General features: G+C 35.8%; 1 protein-coding gene across 1 annotated transcript; it reads left to right on the plus strand.

Moving 5' to 3' along the window:
* Nucleotides 1-1,719: 1,719 nt before the first annotated feature.
* On the plus strand, nt 1,720-7,502 carry LOC127833718 (uncharacterized). The gene is made up of 6 exons (XM_052359141.1): nt 1,720-1,774; nt 3,933-4,014; nt 4,122-4,289; nt 4,720-4,813; nt 6,047-6,244; nt 6,509-7,502. Exons 1-6 carry the CDS (start codon nt 1,725-1,727, stop codon nt 6,751-6,753), a joined length of 837 nt encoding a protein of 278 aa, XP_052215101.1. The 5' UTR covers nt 1,720-1,724; the 3' UTR covers nt 6,754-7,502.
* Nucleotides 7,503-17,492: the final 9,990 nt, after the last annotated feature.

Genomic DNA, 17,492 nt, shown 5'->3' on the forward strand with positions numbered 1-17,492 from the left:
AACCTGTCCCATTGATACCTAAATATTTTGCAATTATTTCACACATTGTTCTTGCCATGCGTACAGTAGTTTCAAGTATATTATGTGTTTATGCACCACATGTGTGTGACTATAAATCAACACAGAACACTAATGTATATTTCTCTTGCTAGTTCTTTATCGACTATCCTGTATGGCCGACGCAGTTAGACATTTACTTTAATTCCGGGGCTGGCAGCGAGGAGGACATTTCGTGCTACACAAATAAAAGCTGGGTTAGTATATGGAGCACGATACCAGACAACATAACTACGGACATACGAAAAGTCTCACACGCTGTGGTAAGTGTCTTTTAGGAGGCCGAGCATGAGCGCATGAGTTGCATCGATCAATAAAAGTGATGCCGTGTTCAGTTGGTCATTGTCGGCTGAGGCACAACTTAAAAGTATCCCGAGTACCTTTAAGCGAACTTCAATTTACCCCGGTTACGGAAAATATGCCTAAATGCAAACGGTCATACTCCGTGATACTTTTAAGTATATTTTCCGCATCCCAGGATATTGTAAAGTAGTATCTGAGCCAATAATGACCTGTCATGACTTAATGTGTGCACGGACAAACACAGAGGAAAATATTTTAAAATGCCGACTTTTACATGATTTGGTTTATTAGCGCCTCATGATTTTCAAAGCACAGTTCTTCTGATGACGCATATATATTCTCTGAAAGTATGTTTATCTTCCATTGAGACGTATGAATGGCACATGTTAAAGTTTTATTTCAGAATAATTCCTCATGCTTTTCGCAATGGTATCATGTGGAGTTCGCAGTATCTAATCACACGCTGTGGGTAGACGCTATTTCATTACGCGGAAAGAGATGTGAGTAGCCACAGAGTCAACATCAAATGTTGCATTTGTGTTCCATTTGAACTAATTTAGATTAAAACTTAATCAAATATATGTATCGTTTACAATATTCAGATTATTTTCTGAATGTACAATGTGAACAAAGTCGGGGGCTTATACTAGGATATGATATAAACAATAACATAAAAAGAAACAATGGTATCGATTAACCTGAACAAAAAGATGATTGGGTCGCATAGTAATCTGAGTATCATGTAATTGTCTAAACAAAACTTTCTCACGACCGGCACCATTGATGTATTCTCCTTTTGTTGTGCATGTTATATTTTTTCATTTTTTTAATTAAAAAAGAATGTTCAATAGTTTAATTTGTGGATTTAGCGACCATCTTTGCCACAATCAAGTGCTTTCTAATATTTTATGATTACATTTTGCCACCACGGGGCCATGATTAATTCTGAAATTGGGCCTTCCGGTTTAAGGCGTAGGGTAAGCATCAATTCATTCACTGTTCAATATGAGTTTATACCAGTTTTGAATTTTAGCCTTGTTCTGGGAAAACTGGGCTTAATTCATGTGCGCAAAGTGTTGTTTTAGATTAGCCAGTGCAGTTCGCACAGGCTAATCAGGGACGTTACTTTCCGACTAAACTGGATTTTGCTAAGAGGAGAATTGTTTTGAATGAAAAATACCATAAAAGCGGAAAATATCGTCCGTGGTTAACCTGTGCGGATTGCACATGCTAATATTCGGCGACACCTTATGTAATAAGATTTAACCCAGGACTTCTAGAACGCGGCTAATTTACCCAAACACTCAAACTGCAGCGATTGACATTATATCGTGTGTACTTTTTAATTTTCAGCTGAGGGATCAATGCAGCAATGGGTTAGTGGTGTTGAGTTTGTGTCATCGCAAGTTTTAGGGTATTACACTTCTCTGTAGTATTACATTTATAACAAAACTTCTTACAAAATATGTTTATACTACTAATCATATATTTTTATGATAAAACATTAACACGGGAAGATGTATATTAAACGATTATGATAATATCGATATCACATACACCGTTTAGTTGATGATTTAGGCAAAGTCATGCACATTTTGCGCGTGTTTTTTTTCGGATGGATTTATTATTAGTCCTCTGCACATATCTATAAAATACATACATATCATTGGAATGTCAAGGCAGTTGTTTGAAATACACTATTGTTTGACACAGATTTTTCTTCCATATAAATATCAGGAAACATATCTCAAGAACGCAAACCGTGCTTGAATAATGGGCAGCCATTGGTTGGTTGATGATAAAAATAAGTTCATTTTACTATTTGGCGAATCACAGTTCAGTCTCAACACACCTTGTCTTGGTTCATCAATTATATCTTCTTCATCCGAAAACTATATTTAGATTATCAAAGAACATCAATGGTTAACTGTAGTTATGAAATCAAATGCACGGTTAAGATTCCTCTACCAAAAAGACGAGCTCATTCAGCAAATAGCTGCATTATCCACAATGCCGTTGGTACAATCAGTTTTACTGTGCATGTTTCCTTTGGAATACCGTTTTATCCGTATATCTAGAGGTTACATAAAACTAGACAGTCAGAGACCGTATGTCTGAAAATTAAGTTAAGGTTCCCATATAAAGCATTATGAGCAGGTCTAGCTGTAAAATCCTGGTTACATCATTTAGTAGTTTATTAAAGGACTCATGCAACACAACATTTAATATGCGAATGACATTAGCGCCTGGGCACGATCAAAGTAAACCATCGGGTGTTACAGTCAGTTGGAAATCGCACCGAATCTTACACTTGGCCCAGAATTAATCCCAAAACATGCATGAGTAAATAAACGGTTAAATGTTACCGAGCAATTGCATGCGCGGTCTTTGATAGAATAGGTGCTATTGCATTTATTTGCACATTCGAAGGACATAATTAAACTAGGCTAATGCTGTTAATGAATAATTTTAACCTGAAATGGGTACCAGTTAATGCCTCAGTCACAACTAATCCGGTCGCCGGCCGATATGTCCGATCTCTAGGCATTCGGAAGACAGGACACGTCGGAGCCGTCCGCCGTCCGATGAGTGACAAAGTTTGAAACCTCAGTCACAAATAGTCACCGATCACCGTCCGATAAGCGGCTGACGTTTTTAATTCCGCTCATCGGGCTGGCGCCGGATTCATGTTTTATATCACAGTTTGTTTTACCCGACATTGGGCCCGGGAAGGAATCGAGTTGCGATCGAAAAAAGATCAACGAACGGGTATCGCCCGGCGTGCGCCCGACATCGGATTCATGGTACGTGTATCATAACGAGCATCGTCCGGCGTTCGTCGGGCATCGTGCGGAGGCCCTCCGGCAATCAGACGGTCGCCGGCCGATGTATATGCCTCTGGGAAATACCTTTACTTTTGCCGATACGCGTTCAATGAATCCGATGTCGGGCGATCGCCGGGCGATACCTGTGTGTTGATCGTCCGATCTTGCTTCGATCTTAACTCGATTCTTTCCCGGGCCCGACGTCGGGTAAAATTTTCAGTGAGACTTAAAATTAATCCGGACGCCGCCCGATATAACAAATTGGCCCGGTTTCCGTGCGATCATCGGCCGGTCGTCAGCACGATGAGCGGAAAAATACGTCGGCCGCTGATCGGACGGTGATCGGCGTCTATTTGTGACTGAGGTATAACCAAAGCGCTCAACAAATAAGTTGATGACATACAATGCCTAGCCAACAGGATGTTCTAATCCCCTAAGGTCAAAGAGTAAGGTCCTTCAATATGCCGTTATATTTAATGAGACTTGTTTGAAAAATAAATAATAAACCTCTTGCTGAAATTCATATATTTTGCAGATCTTTTATAATGACATATTTCAAGTTTAGAAAACCATTTCTTTTATTTGCGTAATAAATAGTTTTATTATACATGAATGTGTCTGTTGTCGACGTTATTGACATTCTAGTGAAATGACTGGTATTGTACTATGTATGTATGTATAATGTTTCGATACTCATGGGCATATTTCTTATATATTATACAATTAACTTAAAAAAAACTTTTTCAGATATGAGTCATCAAAGATCATAGGTAACTATGACGGAGGTGGATGGCATCCGCAGTCGCCTCTAAAGATGCAATATGTAGAGGTACTTAGAAAGTCTATTGTTTTGCTACACATGTTCATTAAATTGCGTTAAAAAGTATATAAGTGAACGTAATCAATGTTAATTATTGTGTGAATCTCTTATACTAGGTTATGTTCGACAAAAAAGTGCATGTGACAAGAGTTGACATCTATGAAACGTCCGGTGCAGGAAGCGAGAAGGCCATTAAGTGCAACGTTGGCGGACATTGGACAACTCTTTGGAGCACAACCCCAGTCAGCTCCTCTCCTCATGGACAAATATTTTCTCCAAATCTGGTAAGTAAGAAACAGCCCATCACAGAAAGAGCATGCTTGATTGATGTGTGGACTAATTAATAGATTTATGGGCAGTTAGATACAATATATGGATGTATTCATCGCGGGAGGGAAGGAGGGAGGGAGGGAGGGAGGGAGGGAGAGAGGGAGGGATGGAGAAAAATGTATTGATGGATGAGGGAGATGGATTGATAATTGTATAGATGAGAGAGAAACACATATTGTACAAGGAAGAATATGTATGGCTTATGGATAGACCGATATATAGATTTATTGATGTATGGATAGGTTTAATTATTAATTTTTAATGGCACTATTTGTAGAATGGATGGGTTGGTTAGCAGATCGATTTTAAATGAATGGTTGTATGAAATGGACGGAGGAGGAAGATGAATAAAAGGTTATTTTACAATCATTGTTTTTATTTCAGACGGCTTCATGCTTTTCGAATCACATCATGGTCGAATTTCACTTAATTCAACATGACGTGAAAGTCGACGCTATTCGATTGCATGAAGACAAACGTAAGCACCCTGTGCGACAGAAACCACAAATATACCAAACTGCTATAACATTATTTTGCTCACATATTTCGATTTCTGAATATTAAATTAATACACGTACATGTATAGAATGAGACATATAATCGCTCACGTTTTGAGCAAAACAATTTTTCAAGTTCACTTAGCAAAACCGTTTGCTGCTCGAGTGTTTCTCAGCTTTATTATTGAAATGTTCAAACTCTTTTATCCATAATTGGAACTGAATTGTGTTATATTGCTTTTACTTCACGTGTTGGTATTCACTATTTATTGCATATGAAATATGATTTGTATTATGAGAACTTGTAAATTGAAGTTATATTATACAACAATTAAGATCATAAGTAACACGATTTGGCTTATTAATTACACCGTAAAATGTTTTTATCTTAACTTGTACAGATTACTCGTTTTTTTATTATCTAAGCCAATGCAAATGGTGATCGTGTATGTTTCCATATTAGAGTCGTATATTTGAATATAAGGTAAGCAGCGATAAATGAAATCACAAAAATACAATATAGCTTACTCTTTACCTTTATGTTCATTCTGGAGAAAGAATCGTACTCGGTAAGATAAATTATTTACACGGCTTTTTACTGACACGGTTTGATCCGCTGGAGTAAATTTAAATTGGGCTCAAGCTACGGTCTCGCAAATATTAATTTGCTCAACCTGTATCACACGGTACGGGACCAGTAAGAAGCCGTGTAACTGGTAATATAGGGACGTTTACAAAATTGTGTTCGAGAGCGTTTCATCTCGAGCTGAGTTTTGAGCAGCAGTATTACGAGTTTTACCTAACTGAGTACAAGTATTCTGTAAGATTTCAGCTGAAAAATAAACACCGTCTTTTGATTGAGATATTCGCTAGCAAAGTCAAGAACACTGAACATTCTCCTGTACATCGGTTTTGCTTTGTTCAAATGATATAATTCTGTTTTGAATCTTACATCGAAGTATTGTATTTTAAATTTGGATGTTACAGAACAAAATCCTTGTCGAGATATTTAGACTAAAAATTGAAACGTGTTTTTTTTTCTTCAAATAACTAGTTGTTTTTTGTACCGAAACCTTCAGACTTAGTTATATCATACGTGATTGTCAACATTTAGCATGAATATGACTGCAATTTTTTAAAATGTGTCTTTAAGACTTCAATAAACGTCAATATATCATTTAAAATTATTAATCATACATTTACATCCATTTTAGCGCCTATATCAATCCAATTTGGACTCACGCAAGAGCTATACCAAGCACAGGAAATTATGAACAGATCTAGCCTAGCCACATTGCGACCCGCTGACAAGGGGCCGTACAGATATATACGGATTCAGGGAAGCCCACAACAAGAACCCCTGAAACTCTGCAATCTCCAAATAAAGGGATACCTCTCCCCCAGGAAACCACGTGAGTTTGTACTTAGTAAATAAAAAGTCCTGTGTTACCGGACGAGTTTGAGGCACCGTAATAGCTTGTTTGAATACGTGATCTAAACATGTACCTATGTTTTAGTTAAGTGTTGACAGCAACTGGTAATGCTATTCAAAACTTTACTCATGCACACCTGGTTCAGTTTGTTTAATACTGTACAGAAAGCAAAATAAGTACGAAAACATGCCAAATTAATATGCTATTGTGTTTATAATATCAACGGTATTTTGTTTGTTTCAGTCTTCAAGCTTGTCAAGTTCATAACAATGTCGATTCCTCGGATCGGTACAGTCTCTAATATCCCAAGTGTCATGAGATGCGGAAGCATCTGTACTCGTCAGACCGCACCGCCATGCGTGACCGCCCAGTTCGATCCGGAAAGGCACAGCTGCGCTATGTTCGGAGGATTTGAACACCAAAAAGACAACGACGACAGAAACGAGACGATTGTTTTCCAATGTGCAGCTCACTTGTTTACAAACTAAAAAAGTATTGTTATATCTCTATTTACAAATGTCCTATGGAGAATATACTACTTTCGACCTTAAATTTTTAATTTTAAGCATTATCATGAAGAAAGGGGACATTGTTATCCGCCCCATGAGTAGCTGATTTCAGAGCAATTAGGTAATTTCTGGAAAGCAATACGCTTTTTGACACTGTATACCTTTTAAATTGATACACACACTCATCGGGAAATGAAATTTGTTCTAAAAAAGAGGGTTTAATGAATGTGCGTTTTATATGGTTCTACGATACTCTGTGCAGTTCGCACAGACTAATCAAGGACGATACGTTCCTCTTCTATGGAATTGTTCGATAAATAGAAGTCTCTTCTTTCAGAACATTTTGTCTAGGCGGAAAGTGTCGTCTCTGATTAACTTGTATGGATTCTACAGGCTTATATGGATCGACACTAAACGCACATGCATAAGCACGGTTTTCACAAAGACAGACTCAAATGGTTTTCTTCGAGTATATTTTTTATGGTTGACAGAATTTGTATTTTTGTATACATATTATTCAGCTTTCTCCTTTCGACTAATCAGAGAAAGGAACAAGTGTCGGATATATCTTACACGCTTTCAGCAAGTCCTTGGTACATATAACCCACGATTTCCTTGTTCGAAAATAGCGAAGTATAGACTAAATAAATCAGTTTTATGTTTATTTAACTAGTTTACTATTTCAGATGAATTCGATGTTTTTGTAATATATTATTAATTCTATCATTAACACATTCTTCCTCTTTTTGTATTATTAGCAGTAAAAGTAGTTATTGTTATGGTGGTGGTGGTAGTGATGGGAATGGTAATGGTGATGGTAGTAGTGATTGTGGTGGTGATGACGGTGGTGGTGTTAGTGGTGGTAGTGATGGGGGTAGTTATTTTGGTGGTTGTGGTGATGGTGATAATAGTGATGGTGGTAGTGATAGTGATGGTGGTGTTGGAGATGGTGTCGGTGGTTATGATAGTGGTGGTGATTGGATTAGTGGTGATGCTGGTAGTGATGATGGTGATGGTGACAGTGGTGGTGGAGTTAATGAAAAAAGTAGAAGTAGTATAAGACATATGTGTTGTCATTTTTCTTGTTGCTTTTTTGTGAAGCCCAAGTTGTTGTTATAGATGATATTGTCGTTGTTCATTTTCCTTCACGTATGTGTTATTCTTTGTGTTCTAGTGTTTGTATTTGTTATTGCCGGTGATGGTGGTGATAGTTGTGTTGTTGGTGTTTTATTTATCTTGGTTGTTGTGTTAAATTGTGTTAATTCGATGATAGTAGTGATGGTGATGGTGTTGATGATTGTGGTGATTGTTGTGATGGTGGTAGTGATGGTGGTGGTGACGGTATGGTTGATGGTGCTAGTGATAGCGGTAGTGATGGTTATGCTTATGGTAGTGGTTGGATTGATAGCGGTAGTGATTTTGGTGGTTGAGATGGTGGTGGTGATGGTTGTTGTGACGGTGGTAGTGATGGTGGTGGTTACGGTGGTGGTGATGGTGGTAGTGATGGTATAGGTGGTGATGGGTTTTTTTGGGGTGATGGTTTTGGTGGTGGTGTTGGTGGTGATGGTAGAAGTTAAAGAAGCAGTAGAAGAAATAAACGTAGGTGTTGTTGTTTTTATTGTTGCTGTTGTTGTTTTTCTTGTGTGATGTAGACCATGTTGTTGTATATTGCTGTTGTTAATTACTTTGTTGAAGTTCATTATACATCTTGTGTGTTGTTCTTTGTGTTTTTGGTGTTTGTATTTATATAAATTTGTTGTTATTCGTGTGAATGTTCATAATTATGCGACGCGTTTTTAAAAGGTTGTTTTAGATTCATAGTTTTTGTTTTTGAGGTTATAGTTCATCTTTATAGTCTGCGTTGTTGTTAAAGCGGAGAAAAACTTATACTATATGTTTTTTAACACTATAGTAGTATATTAGTATATGTTTGTAAAATTATCAAAAAAGGAATCCACTTTGTTCCTCAAATATTATATGCTCAATAACAGTAGAACAGTGGTAATCAAAATGACAGTTTGTAATATCTCTATGGTATCACATGGAACAATACTTGTTTTCTTGCATTTATTGATTTCATCGTTCGTGCTTGCTCGTATGGTAAACAGAACCTGTCGTCTAAATTAGATACACGTGTGCAGTTAGTCGAAAATGCACAATTAAGTGTATGTTTTAATTTTTGGAAAAAATATGAAATTTGTGTCGGTCATTTTCCGATATGTTTGTATTTAATTCGCGGATCGGTCAATCCACAAAATCAACAAATAATGGTAATGTGTATACATGAAAGTATGCTTGTCGACTTTTTTGAAAAGGCCTAAACTCTATATTTTATAAGAACTTGGAAATATACATGTTGTTATTTTATTTTTTGTTTTAAAGAGATGTAAAGATGTTGGAGATGAGACTATTTTAATTAAAATATATACGTAGACGTGTAAATCAATGTTGTCAATGTGCTTGCTTTATTTTATGTAGTGGAACTTATATACATTTTACATTTATAACGTTTGTTGTTGTTACTTTTTTAATAAATACTTCTTGGAACCAAAAAATGAAACATTAGCAATGCCTGACCTTTATTTGTAAAGTCTGACACAATGACGTCACCAGGTCCGCGCCATTTCTATTCGTGAATGCAAAGCAGATAAGTTATTCTTATTTCATTGGCTTGATTCTCGGAATGCGGTTAATTAACGCAAAATTAAATAAACTAATAAAATTATAATTAGAATTATAACAGAAATGCCAATAAAAATAAGAGAATAAACAAATATGTAAACTGGAAGAGGTTATTGTTGTACGAGCGGCTCCAACCTTTGAACCCGTCGTGAACGAATCACCAGTGAAGCAGCACCTAAACAAGAAAACAAAAACAATTGTTCACAAAAAATACATATCGAGTAGAGTTAGAAGAGACCTACCTTACAGATGATGACAAAACATGTTGACGAAATTGTTTTTAAAATACGATGCCATATTGCCCATTTCCCTTCTTGATCTTAAACATTCGTCTCAAATTAAACATTCCATTAAACTTACGAACACCATTCAAATAACCAAATTGAAGAATTCCGCCAGCGGTTTCCAACGAAGTTACATTTAAATCGTAAATAAAGGCTCAATATGTGCGCAATACGGGAGTCAAAGAGCTACTTGTCTTCAAAATATGTCATCGTTCTAAAGAAATAAGGGTCCTTATGATTCGATATTGACTTTCGAAAACTAATGAAAATAAAAAAAAAGATATCTTTGCGATACATAGAAGTGAGAATACATTACACTTGCTGGCTATTGGCGGGTCAATCTTGCAAAAGATCACAACAAATTGACATTATTTTATTTAAAAAGGATGTTAAGTCCCATATTGAAATACTGTACCACATGTTTAACGATTGGCAACTTACAATTTAAAATCAACCAACTATTTTAAAGATGCTAGGTACTCTTGATGAAAAAAGAGTAATAGGAAAGAGTGTGTTTGACCAATGGTACATGCGTACATCACCACTTTTCACGACTACACAGGCTTTGCGGCGTACTAAATGATTTGTAGTCGTCATTCAAACTAGTCATTGACGCTCTTTGACGACTGCACAGTGAGAATATTAATACAAAATACGCCAATAAATATTCGTGTAAGCCACGTCAATATCTTGCAATTTGTTTCCAAGGCCAAAATTACAGCGCATAAAACAAAAGCCAAAATGATCGAAAGGTGCATGTCGCACAAATAGTGCCAGGCCACCGTGTTCTCGTACGAAATGTCACTTAATGGGAAAACAGTAAATGGCAGATAGAATAAGACTTAAATTATGCTAAATAAACCTTTTTTGATATACATGTCTACAACGTAAAAAGGATCATTCGCGAGCGAGGCGGGTTCGCCAATTGCAATGAAACCTACTTTGCCCTGTTGATCTGCAAATTACTGATAAACCAGAAGTTGAGATCAACGAAGCCAAACATTTTAAACCCACAGAAACGATAAGTAGATATTTTTACCGAGCACGACGGAACATCCGACACAACATTTATTCTGTCCCGCCGAACTCAGAACTGGTACAATAGTGGCGTTTATTAGATTTATTTTTTGTTTATTCAAGTCGTTCGCCGGACATTCTTAAGTTTTGTTTCAGTGAACAAAGTGTCGTACATATATTTGTGCACTGAATTATTAAAATAAACAACTTTCATTACAAGCAAAGATGCATGAATTATATTACAACCAGCTGTGGTAGGATTTTTTTTGAAAGCTGATAATATGTTACTCGTGTGTAATCTATAGCAATTTTAATTATATATTTTCATTATTGTCATTTAATGCATTACATACCTGTAGGGACATTATAAATATTTAATACATATTTTGCAATGCCTCCTTAGTACTTTGTAGTTTTACCTGAAATCAAAAGACCCCAGTGAGTAATATTTTTTTAACATACTTTAGCAGTCCTCTACAAACTAGTTCAAATCATGTTCCTAAGGTAAAATGTACAAAGCCCTTTGGGGTCACGTGGTACATATTGACTTCATAAAAAATATTCAAGTGAGCTTACTTGTTTCAAAATGTAATAGTAATTGTACACATAGTTTGCAACAGTCTTTTGTATTTAAACACATCATCAGTACGTTCTTAAATCTTATCTTTTTTATGAAAGGCTGTCTACAAACATTATATATTGTTTTAAGAGTAAATGTGAATAGTTCCACAAACTGTTTCAGTCGATTAGATCTGTATTTAATCAGTAGGCTAATCCAAGCCTTCACAAAGCGAATGAAGTTTCAATAACTAGCGTTCTACGCTTTAATTAATTATTAACACAACTTTACAATTTAGCGTTCACGCCATTAAACAAAACGGCAATTGTTCTAGTATTGCGAAGTCGGACTCAGCAACTTCATCAAGCGGATAATCGATACTTACAGTTTGTCAGTTTAAACCTATTTATTTAACATCGATTGCATCGCAAACCTAAGGCTTATTTAAAACACTCTCGAGTCTTTTTCCTGTGACTAAACAAGAACTTATTGTGTATTGTTGTGGTGATCTAAAGAACGCACCCGCTGTAGGGATCCGTGACCTCCCGATCGCTTGGCTGCAACCATAGTCACTAAGCCACGGCGATCGAAACTTATTGCAGTCATAAAACAAAACAAAACACATATAAAGTTACTGTTTAATTTTGGCCTTGCAAATTTTGCTTTACCTGAAAAAAAGAGCAAACAAAGTACCATTTTACCATCAAGGATAGAACAAAAACTGCATACCATGTATGATAACATGAAGATATATTACAGCAATTTTGTTATATTAGAAATCGTATGTAGCAATTGTAATTGAACATATTCAAAACACAAACACAAACAGTTTTAAATGTGAGAGGACTAACTTATATATAACATAACATACAACATATTAATACTTAACATAAGCAAATTATATTGAAGATATTACACCACGTCAAACATATTAAATGACAGGAGGGGCGAGTAGGCGAAAACGTACGTCCGCTGCGCAGTATTACTGGCTACCGACAAAAATAAAGTACCAGCTGGGCGAACAACTAGCGATATAAATTACTTAAGCGCGAAGAAGTTGTCTCCCTTTATTGTTATATAAGTTTATTTACATTAGTTATATTATTTGTTACGCATGTAAAGTTAATGTTTAATTTTGCAGAATAAATTGGGCTTAACAGTGAATATCGGAAAATGAGACATTATCAGATAATTTAAAACAGACAAAACCTATGAATCACAGCAGAAAGTACATGAAACCCGAACAATTGCGCTCTTCGGACTCTTCAGTCATTTGGGTCAGAAAAATCGGGGGTAAAGGACAGCACAGTTGGCCTTCAAATTGCCAAATATTTTAATGAGACCCCGGCACACCGCATGTAAGAGGAAATGACTCTCCACCATGCCGGAAAGAATGCAGGGGTATTCGTGTGCATTGGGGACAGATGTTTGGACCACGTGTTAGTCGAAACGTTTGTGAAACTGAATTAATTTCCAAAATGAGTTTAACATTTAATAATAAAGATTCAGTAGGCGCCACAGGAACTAGCTTAGTCGTTTGCGGAAATTTTACAGGGCATTGAGAAGATTTTTTTTATAACGGAATATCGACGTTATTGTCTACAACTTGATTGGTCTTGGCGTATTGAGATAAACAAGTCCAAAATGAGTCACAGTCGCATCCGGCCTAAGTAAGACTTTGTATGATAAAAATTCGAAACATAATGAGGAATAAGGGTGGATTTATTTTCTACATAGTTTGTGTAATAAGAGACGTTTTGTTTTTCGTATATAATTCTCATGTTTCATACATAATTTTGCACATTAGGTAAATTGAACAAACAGTAGGACAAAATAGTTTAGCGGAACGAACAATCACAATATAAAAGATCGTAGGATAATCAACGTATTTTAATGAGCGGTGCATGCAAATACCGTTTATAGAAGGTGATATCCGCACAAAAGGCACCCAACAATGTTTATGACCATGATGAATCTTGTTTTATCTTTATATGCATTCGCTTCACTATACGGCATGACCGATTTCAGATTATACATTCGACTATTAAGTAATACCATTTGCGTGTCAACACTCAAACTCATGGTCACTACTAGTAGTAGTATTATCCGTATTTATAATGGACAGTTTTCTTTAATAAAGTAGATTAACCAACTAATCTGGCATTCTAGATGAAGACTTGATAACATTGTCACAGCGTTCCTGAGAAAGAACCGAAAACTCGTGGAAAATGACTATTGTGACATACAGTAAATATACATGTCACACATAAATATTTAAATACATATACATATACAGGGGTTTTAATAGCTTTTGAAAATTATGAGTCAAATGACCCCGTGATTGAAATTTTAAGGGGTCAAATGAAATGTTCAGCGGTAAAAATGCTAAAGTGTAGATATTTTGTTACTGGATATATGTTGATTGCTCTGCAAATGTTTCTTTGTATAACTTGCTTGCTTATGATTTACTAAAAAAAACATTTTGCTAAATATATAATACATTTATTATTATTTTCGAGGTGATATTTGCATCAAATTGATGCAAGGTTTATAATGTGGATGAGTCAAAAGTGCCAAAATTGCAAAATGCTTGCATCAAAAAGCAGGATTCTGACATCCCTGCATATATATATATGTTAATATATTAGTTATTTAAAATTATCAAGCAATAGTATTAGTTACGGCTTTACACTTGATATTTAAGGGCTTTTGTAGGGGGTGGGGGTTAAAGTAATTATGTATGATATATACCTTTATTATTATCTTCGTAAAGTACACACCAACTTTCCTAAAGTATTATTGCAATAGCATTTCATGTTATAAAGAGACCAAGGGATTACACGCTAAGTACATAAACTGTAATTGTTATGGTGTTCCATTGAGTGAACAAAATAATGACATCTTTTTACATAATAGCATTGGTTACCTGGTACAAGTTGTTTTTATTGTTTGAAATACGATTATTTGTAATAAATGTAAGAACGTATGACAAATATTTGTTTAATATAATTATATATTATATTATAATAGTATAATTTATAAGTGGTAATATTCTATTAAAGTATATCCATAGATAATACAAGTTGAGGAGTTGGTGTTTGTATTTGAAGGGGCTTTCGACAGATATTCTCAAAAAACAATTCTTCTGACTCTTCAATGTAAAACAAAGATCAACCTAAATGTCGCCGCTCAGTTGAGGAATCTCGAGACGCCCTTAAACGTTGCGACACCTTTTATTTATTTATTTTCTATTTATATTTAAATATAATTTGTAACATGCAATGCAGTATTTTCTTAAATATTACTTGTATATTAAAAATACGTGTAATGTAACTGTTTGCTATTATAATGGTGTATGCACTTTGTTGCGAAACATATTACCTAGTGTAAACGTTATCTAGCTTTTGCCAGTAACGAAATTGTTTGACGAACGGTTCTATTTTCGACAAACATGTTCCCACTTAAAATGGTCTCAGACAAGTTCTTAGTAGAAAATCTTCGAAAAAAAGTTCCTAAGTGAAAATTGTAAAAGGTAAAAAATTATATGCTCAATATTTTATCCATTTCGTCGGCAAATATCTTAAATTCTGGCATTTTTATCCCTTGGGAAACATGCTCCTCACTGCGAGACGTGTTTCTGATTTGCGGTTGAAAATAGTCGATTGGCTAAATGAACTATTTATATTTTTCTTTATATCTGAGTTTGCGAAAGAGATTAATGTTACTAAAAAGACATATAATGGACATGGAAATAAAAGTTGACTAAGAATAAACTTCTTTAAAACGTAAAATACAATAAATGTGGGGACAAAATGTCGTCCTTGCAGAAGCCTGTTCGGCTCCGTTTTCCCAGTACGAGGCTCGCATTCATGGTAGTAATCAGACTAGTAGTAATGGTGACAGGTCAGTAGATATACGCTGAAAACGTAGTTCTATAACTTAAACAAGACAATGAATGTTTTAATGTATTAATTGATCTTCTAACGATATTCGAAGGACATAATCCCATGGTCCTACTTTTCCTGGCCAAGAGAATAAAACCTCCTCACACATAGACGAATCCATATGACGAAGCCTGGCGAAAAAGGTACTCTTTTGAATTCTAGCGAATTCTTGTCGAAATTGTTTGAAAATGTGTTGCATTGTGCAATATTATAACGAAAGGTGAACGTAGAGAAACTATTTGGTGCGAATCATTTACGAAGTGTGACGAACAGTTACTGCAATTCGCTAGAAAGCGTGAGGTCGCGCAATAATATTCGTTCATTCGGTTAGCAATTAGGAGCTATTACAAGCGTAAAGATACGAATGTAAGCGCAACCTTGCGCATACTTGCGCATATCGAGGAATATTTCCGAAACGGTGTTTCTGCATCCGGGCATTTTGATATAGACTAACTTTTTCCCGACTCGACAGTATTGCTGTGACTACTGATTTTGTAAGTCAAAAGTATGCCGCCTATGGGAAGAGGGAGAGGAAGAGAATCTAGAGCGAGGAAGGCTGTTGTGGTAGAGCCACGGGAACTTAAGCAACCACAGATGCAGTCTAATGAAAAGACTGGTAATGCCGAGGATAAAATGCCAAGTATTCCATCCGTGTAAGTTATCATTATATTTAATGTTTAAGCTCCCCGAAAGGAGACGATGTACATGTAGTCGCTGATTGTCTATCATTCCACCTGTCCGTCATTCCGTTCGTCACACACAAAGGTCATAATTCAATAATTAAGTTTTTTCCCTTGTCATATTTTATACTGACAAGGAGCTGTAACGAGCTGTAACGAGAAACTAACCCTTATTAAAACTATTTTGTAGCGTATGTCATGATTATATTTTAGGTGTATGTTCAAGTCTTCCGCAGTCTTTATTTGACATGGTTATAATATTATGTCAGTACTGAAGTGGAGGTGTTATAGTTTTGTAGCCCATTAATAGCACATATTTTCTCATTTTGTCATTTTTTTTTAAATCTTGTTTTTCACAACTGGCAATGTCATGTTTAATATCAAAGTACTGACAGTACTGGTGAGAGGATGCTTTTGAGAGGATCAAGTTAAGTTTATCTACATCACCACAATCACCACAATTGTGTATGTTGGTACGAAAAAAAAATTCGGTACACAAATTTTGCGAAAAAAATTTGGGTATGAAAACAAATTTGGGTACGAAAAAATATTTGGGAACAAATAAATTGGGACCGAAAAAAAATTGGGTACGAACAAAAAATTGGGGATGAAAAAAAAATTGGGTATGAAAAAAAAATTGGGTACAAAAAAAATTGGGTACGAAAAATTTTAGGTACGGAAAAAAAATGGGGGAACGGGAAAGTAGTACCTGTGGAGAACTTGACCCACTCTCGCACATTTTCGGCCCTTTCCGTCAAACATCAGATAAGTTCCTCAAAGGCAATAGTATGAATACACATTTCGGAAGCGGTAATGCGGTCCTACCTACGCGCGTCAAAATGTAAGCGAAATATGTACACAAGTCTATCAGGAATGATTGAATTAACGAAGAAAATCGTGTATTGATGTAAGTTTTTTGAAGAAATGTGCAGAAAATATATTAAACAAGAGCTGTGTTTGTGAAACACAATGCCCCCTGAACCCATATATTTTACCTTTGACCTTGAAGGATGAACTTGACCTTTCACCACTCAAAATGTGAAGCTCCATGACATACACATGCATGCCGAATATGGATTTGCTATCTTCAATATTGCAAAATTTGACCCGTGACCTTGAAGAATGACCTTGACCTTTCACCAATCAATATGTGCAGCTCTATGAGATACGCATGCACGCCAATATTGAACAAGTTATGGCCAATGTTAATGTTTTCGGACAGACAGACAGACGCTTTATATTTGACATTTGACCTTGAAGGATGACCTTCACCTTCACCTTTCACAATTGAAAATGTACAGCTCCATGAGATGCACATGTATGCCAAATATCAAATTGCTATGTTCAATATTAAAAAAGTTATGGCCATTATAGTTTTCGGACGGACGGACAGACTGACACACTGACTGACTGACTGACAGTTTAACTGATATAGGCCACCCTACCGGGAGCATAAAAAGCAATGGCGATATTTTTCTCAGCCACATACTTGTTAATAGTTTGATATCACAAAATGAAAGTGAAAGTAGAACTGTCAAAAATGACAACCTGT

This window comes from Dreissena polymorpha, chromosome 6 (assembly GCF_020536995.1).
Source record: "Dreissena polymorpha isolate Duluth1 chromosome 6, UMN_Dpol_1.0, whole genome shotgun sequence".
Classification (NCBI taxonomy): Eukaryota; Metazoa; Mollusca; class Bivalvia; order Myida; family Dreissenidae; genus Dreissena; species Dreissena polymorpha.

What these genes read in the sequence shown, in the direction of transcription:
- LOC127833718 (XM_052359141.1), top strand. Translation starts at nt 1,725, where the DNA reads ATGCAGCAATGGGTTAGTGGTGTTGAGTTTGTGTCATCGCAAGTTTTA. An exon ending in GTGTCATCGCAAGTTTTAGG is followed by an intron (nt 1,775 to 3,932) that starts GTATTACACTTC and finishes AAACTTTTTCAG; the next exon opens with ATATGAGTCATCAAAGATCA. An exon ending in TAAAGATGCAATATGTAGAG is followed by an intron (nt 4,015 to 4,121) that starts GTACTTAGAAAG and finishes CTCTTATACTAG; the next exon opens with GTTATGTTCGACAAAAAAGT.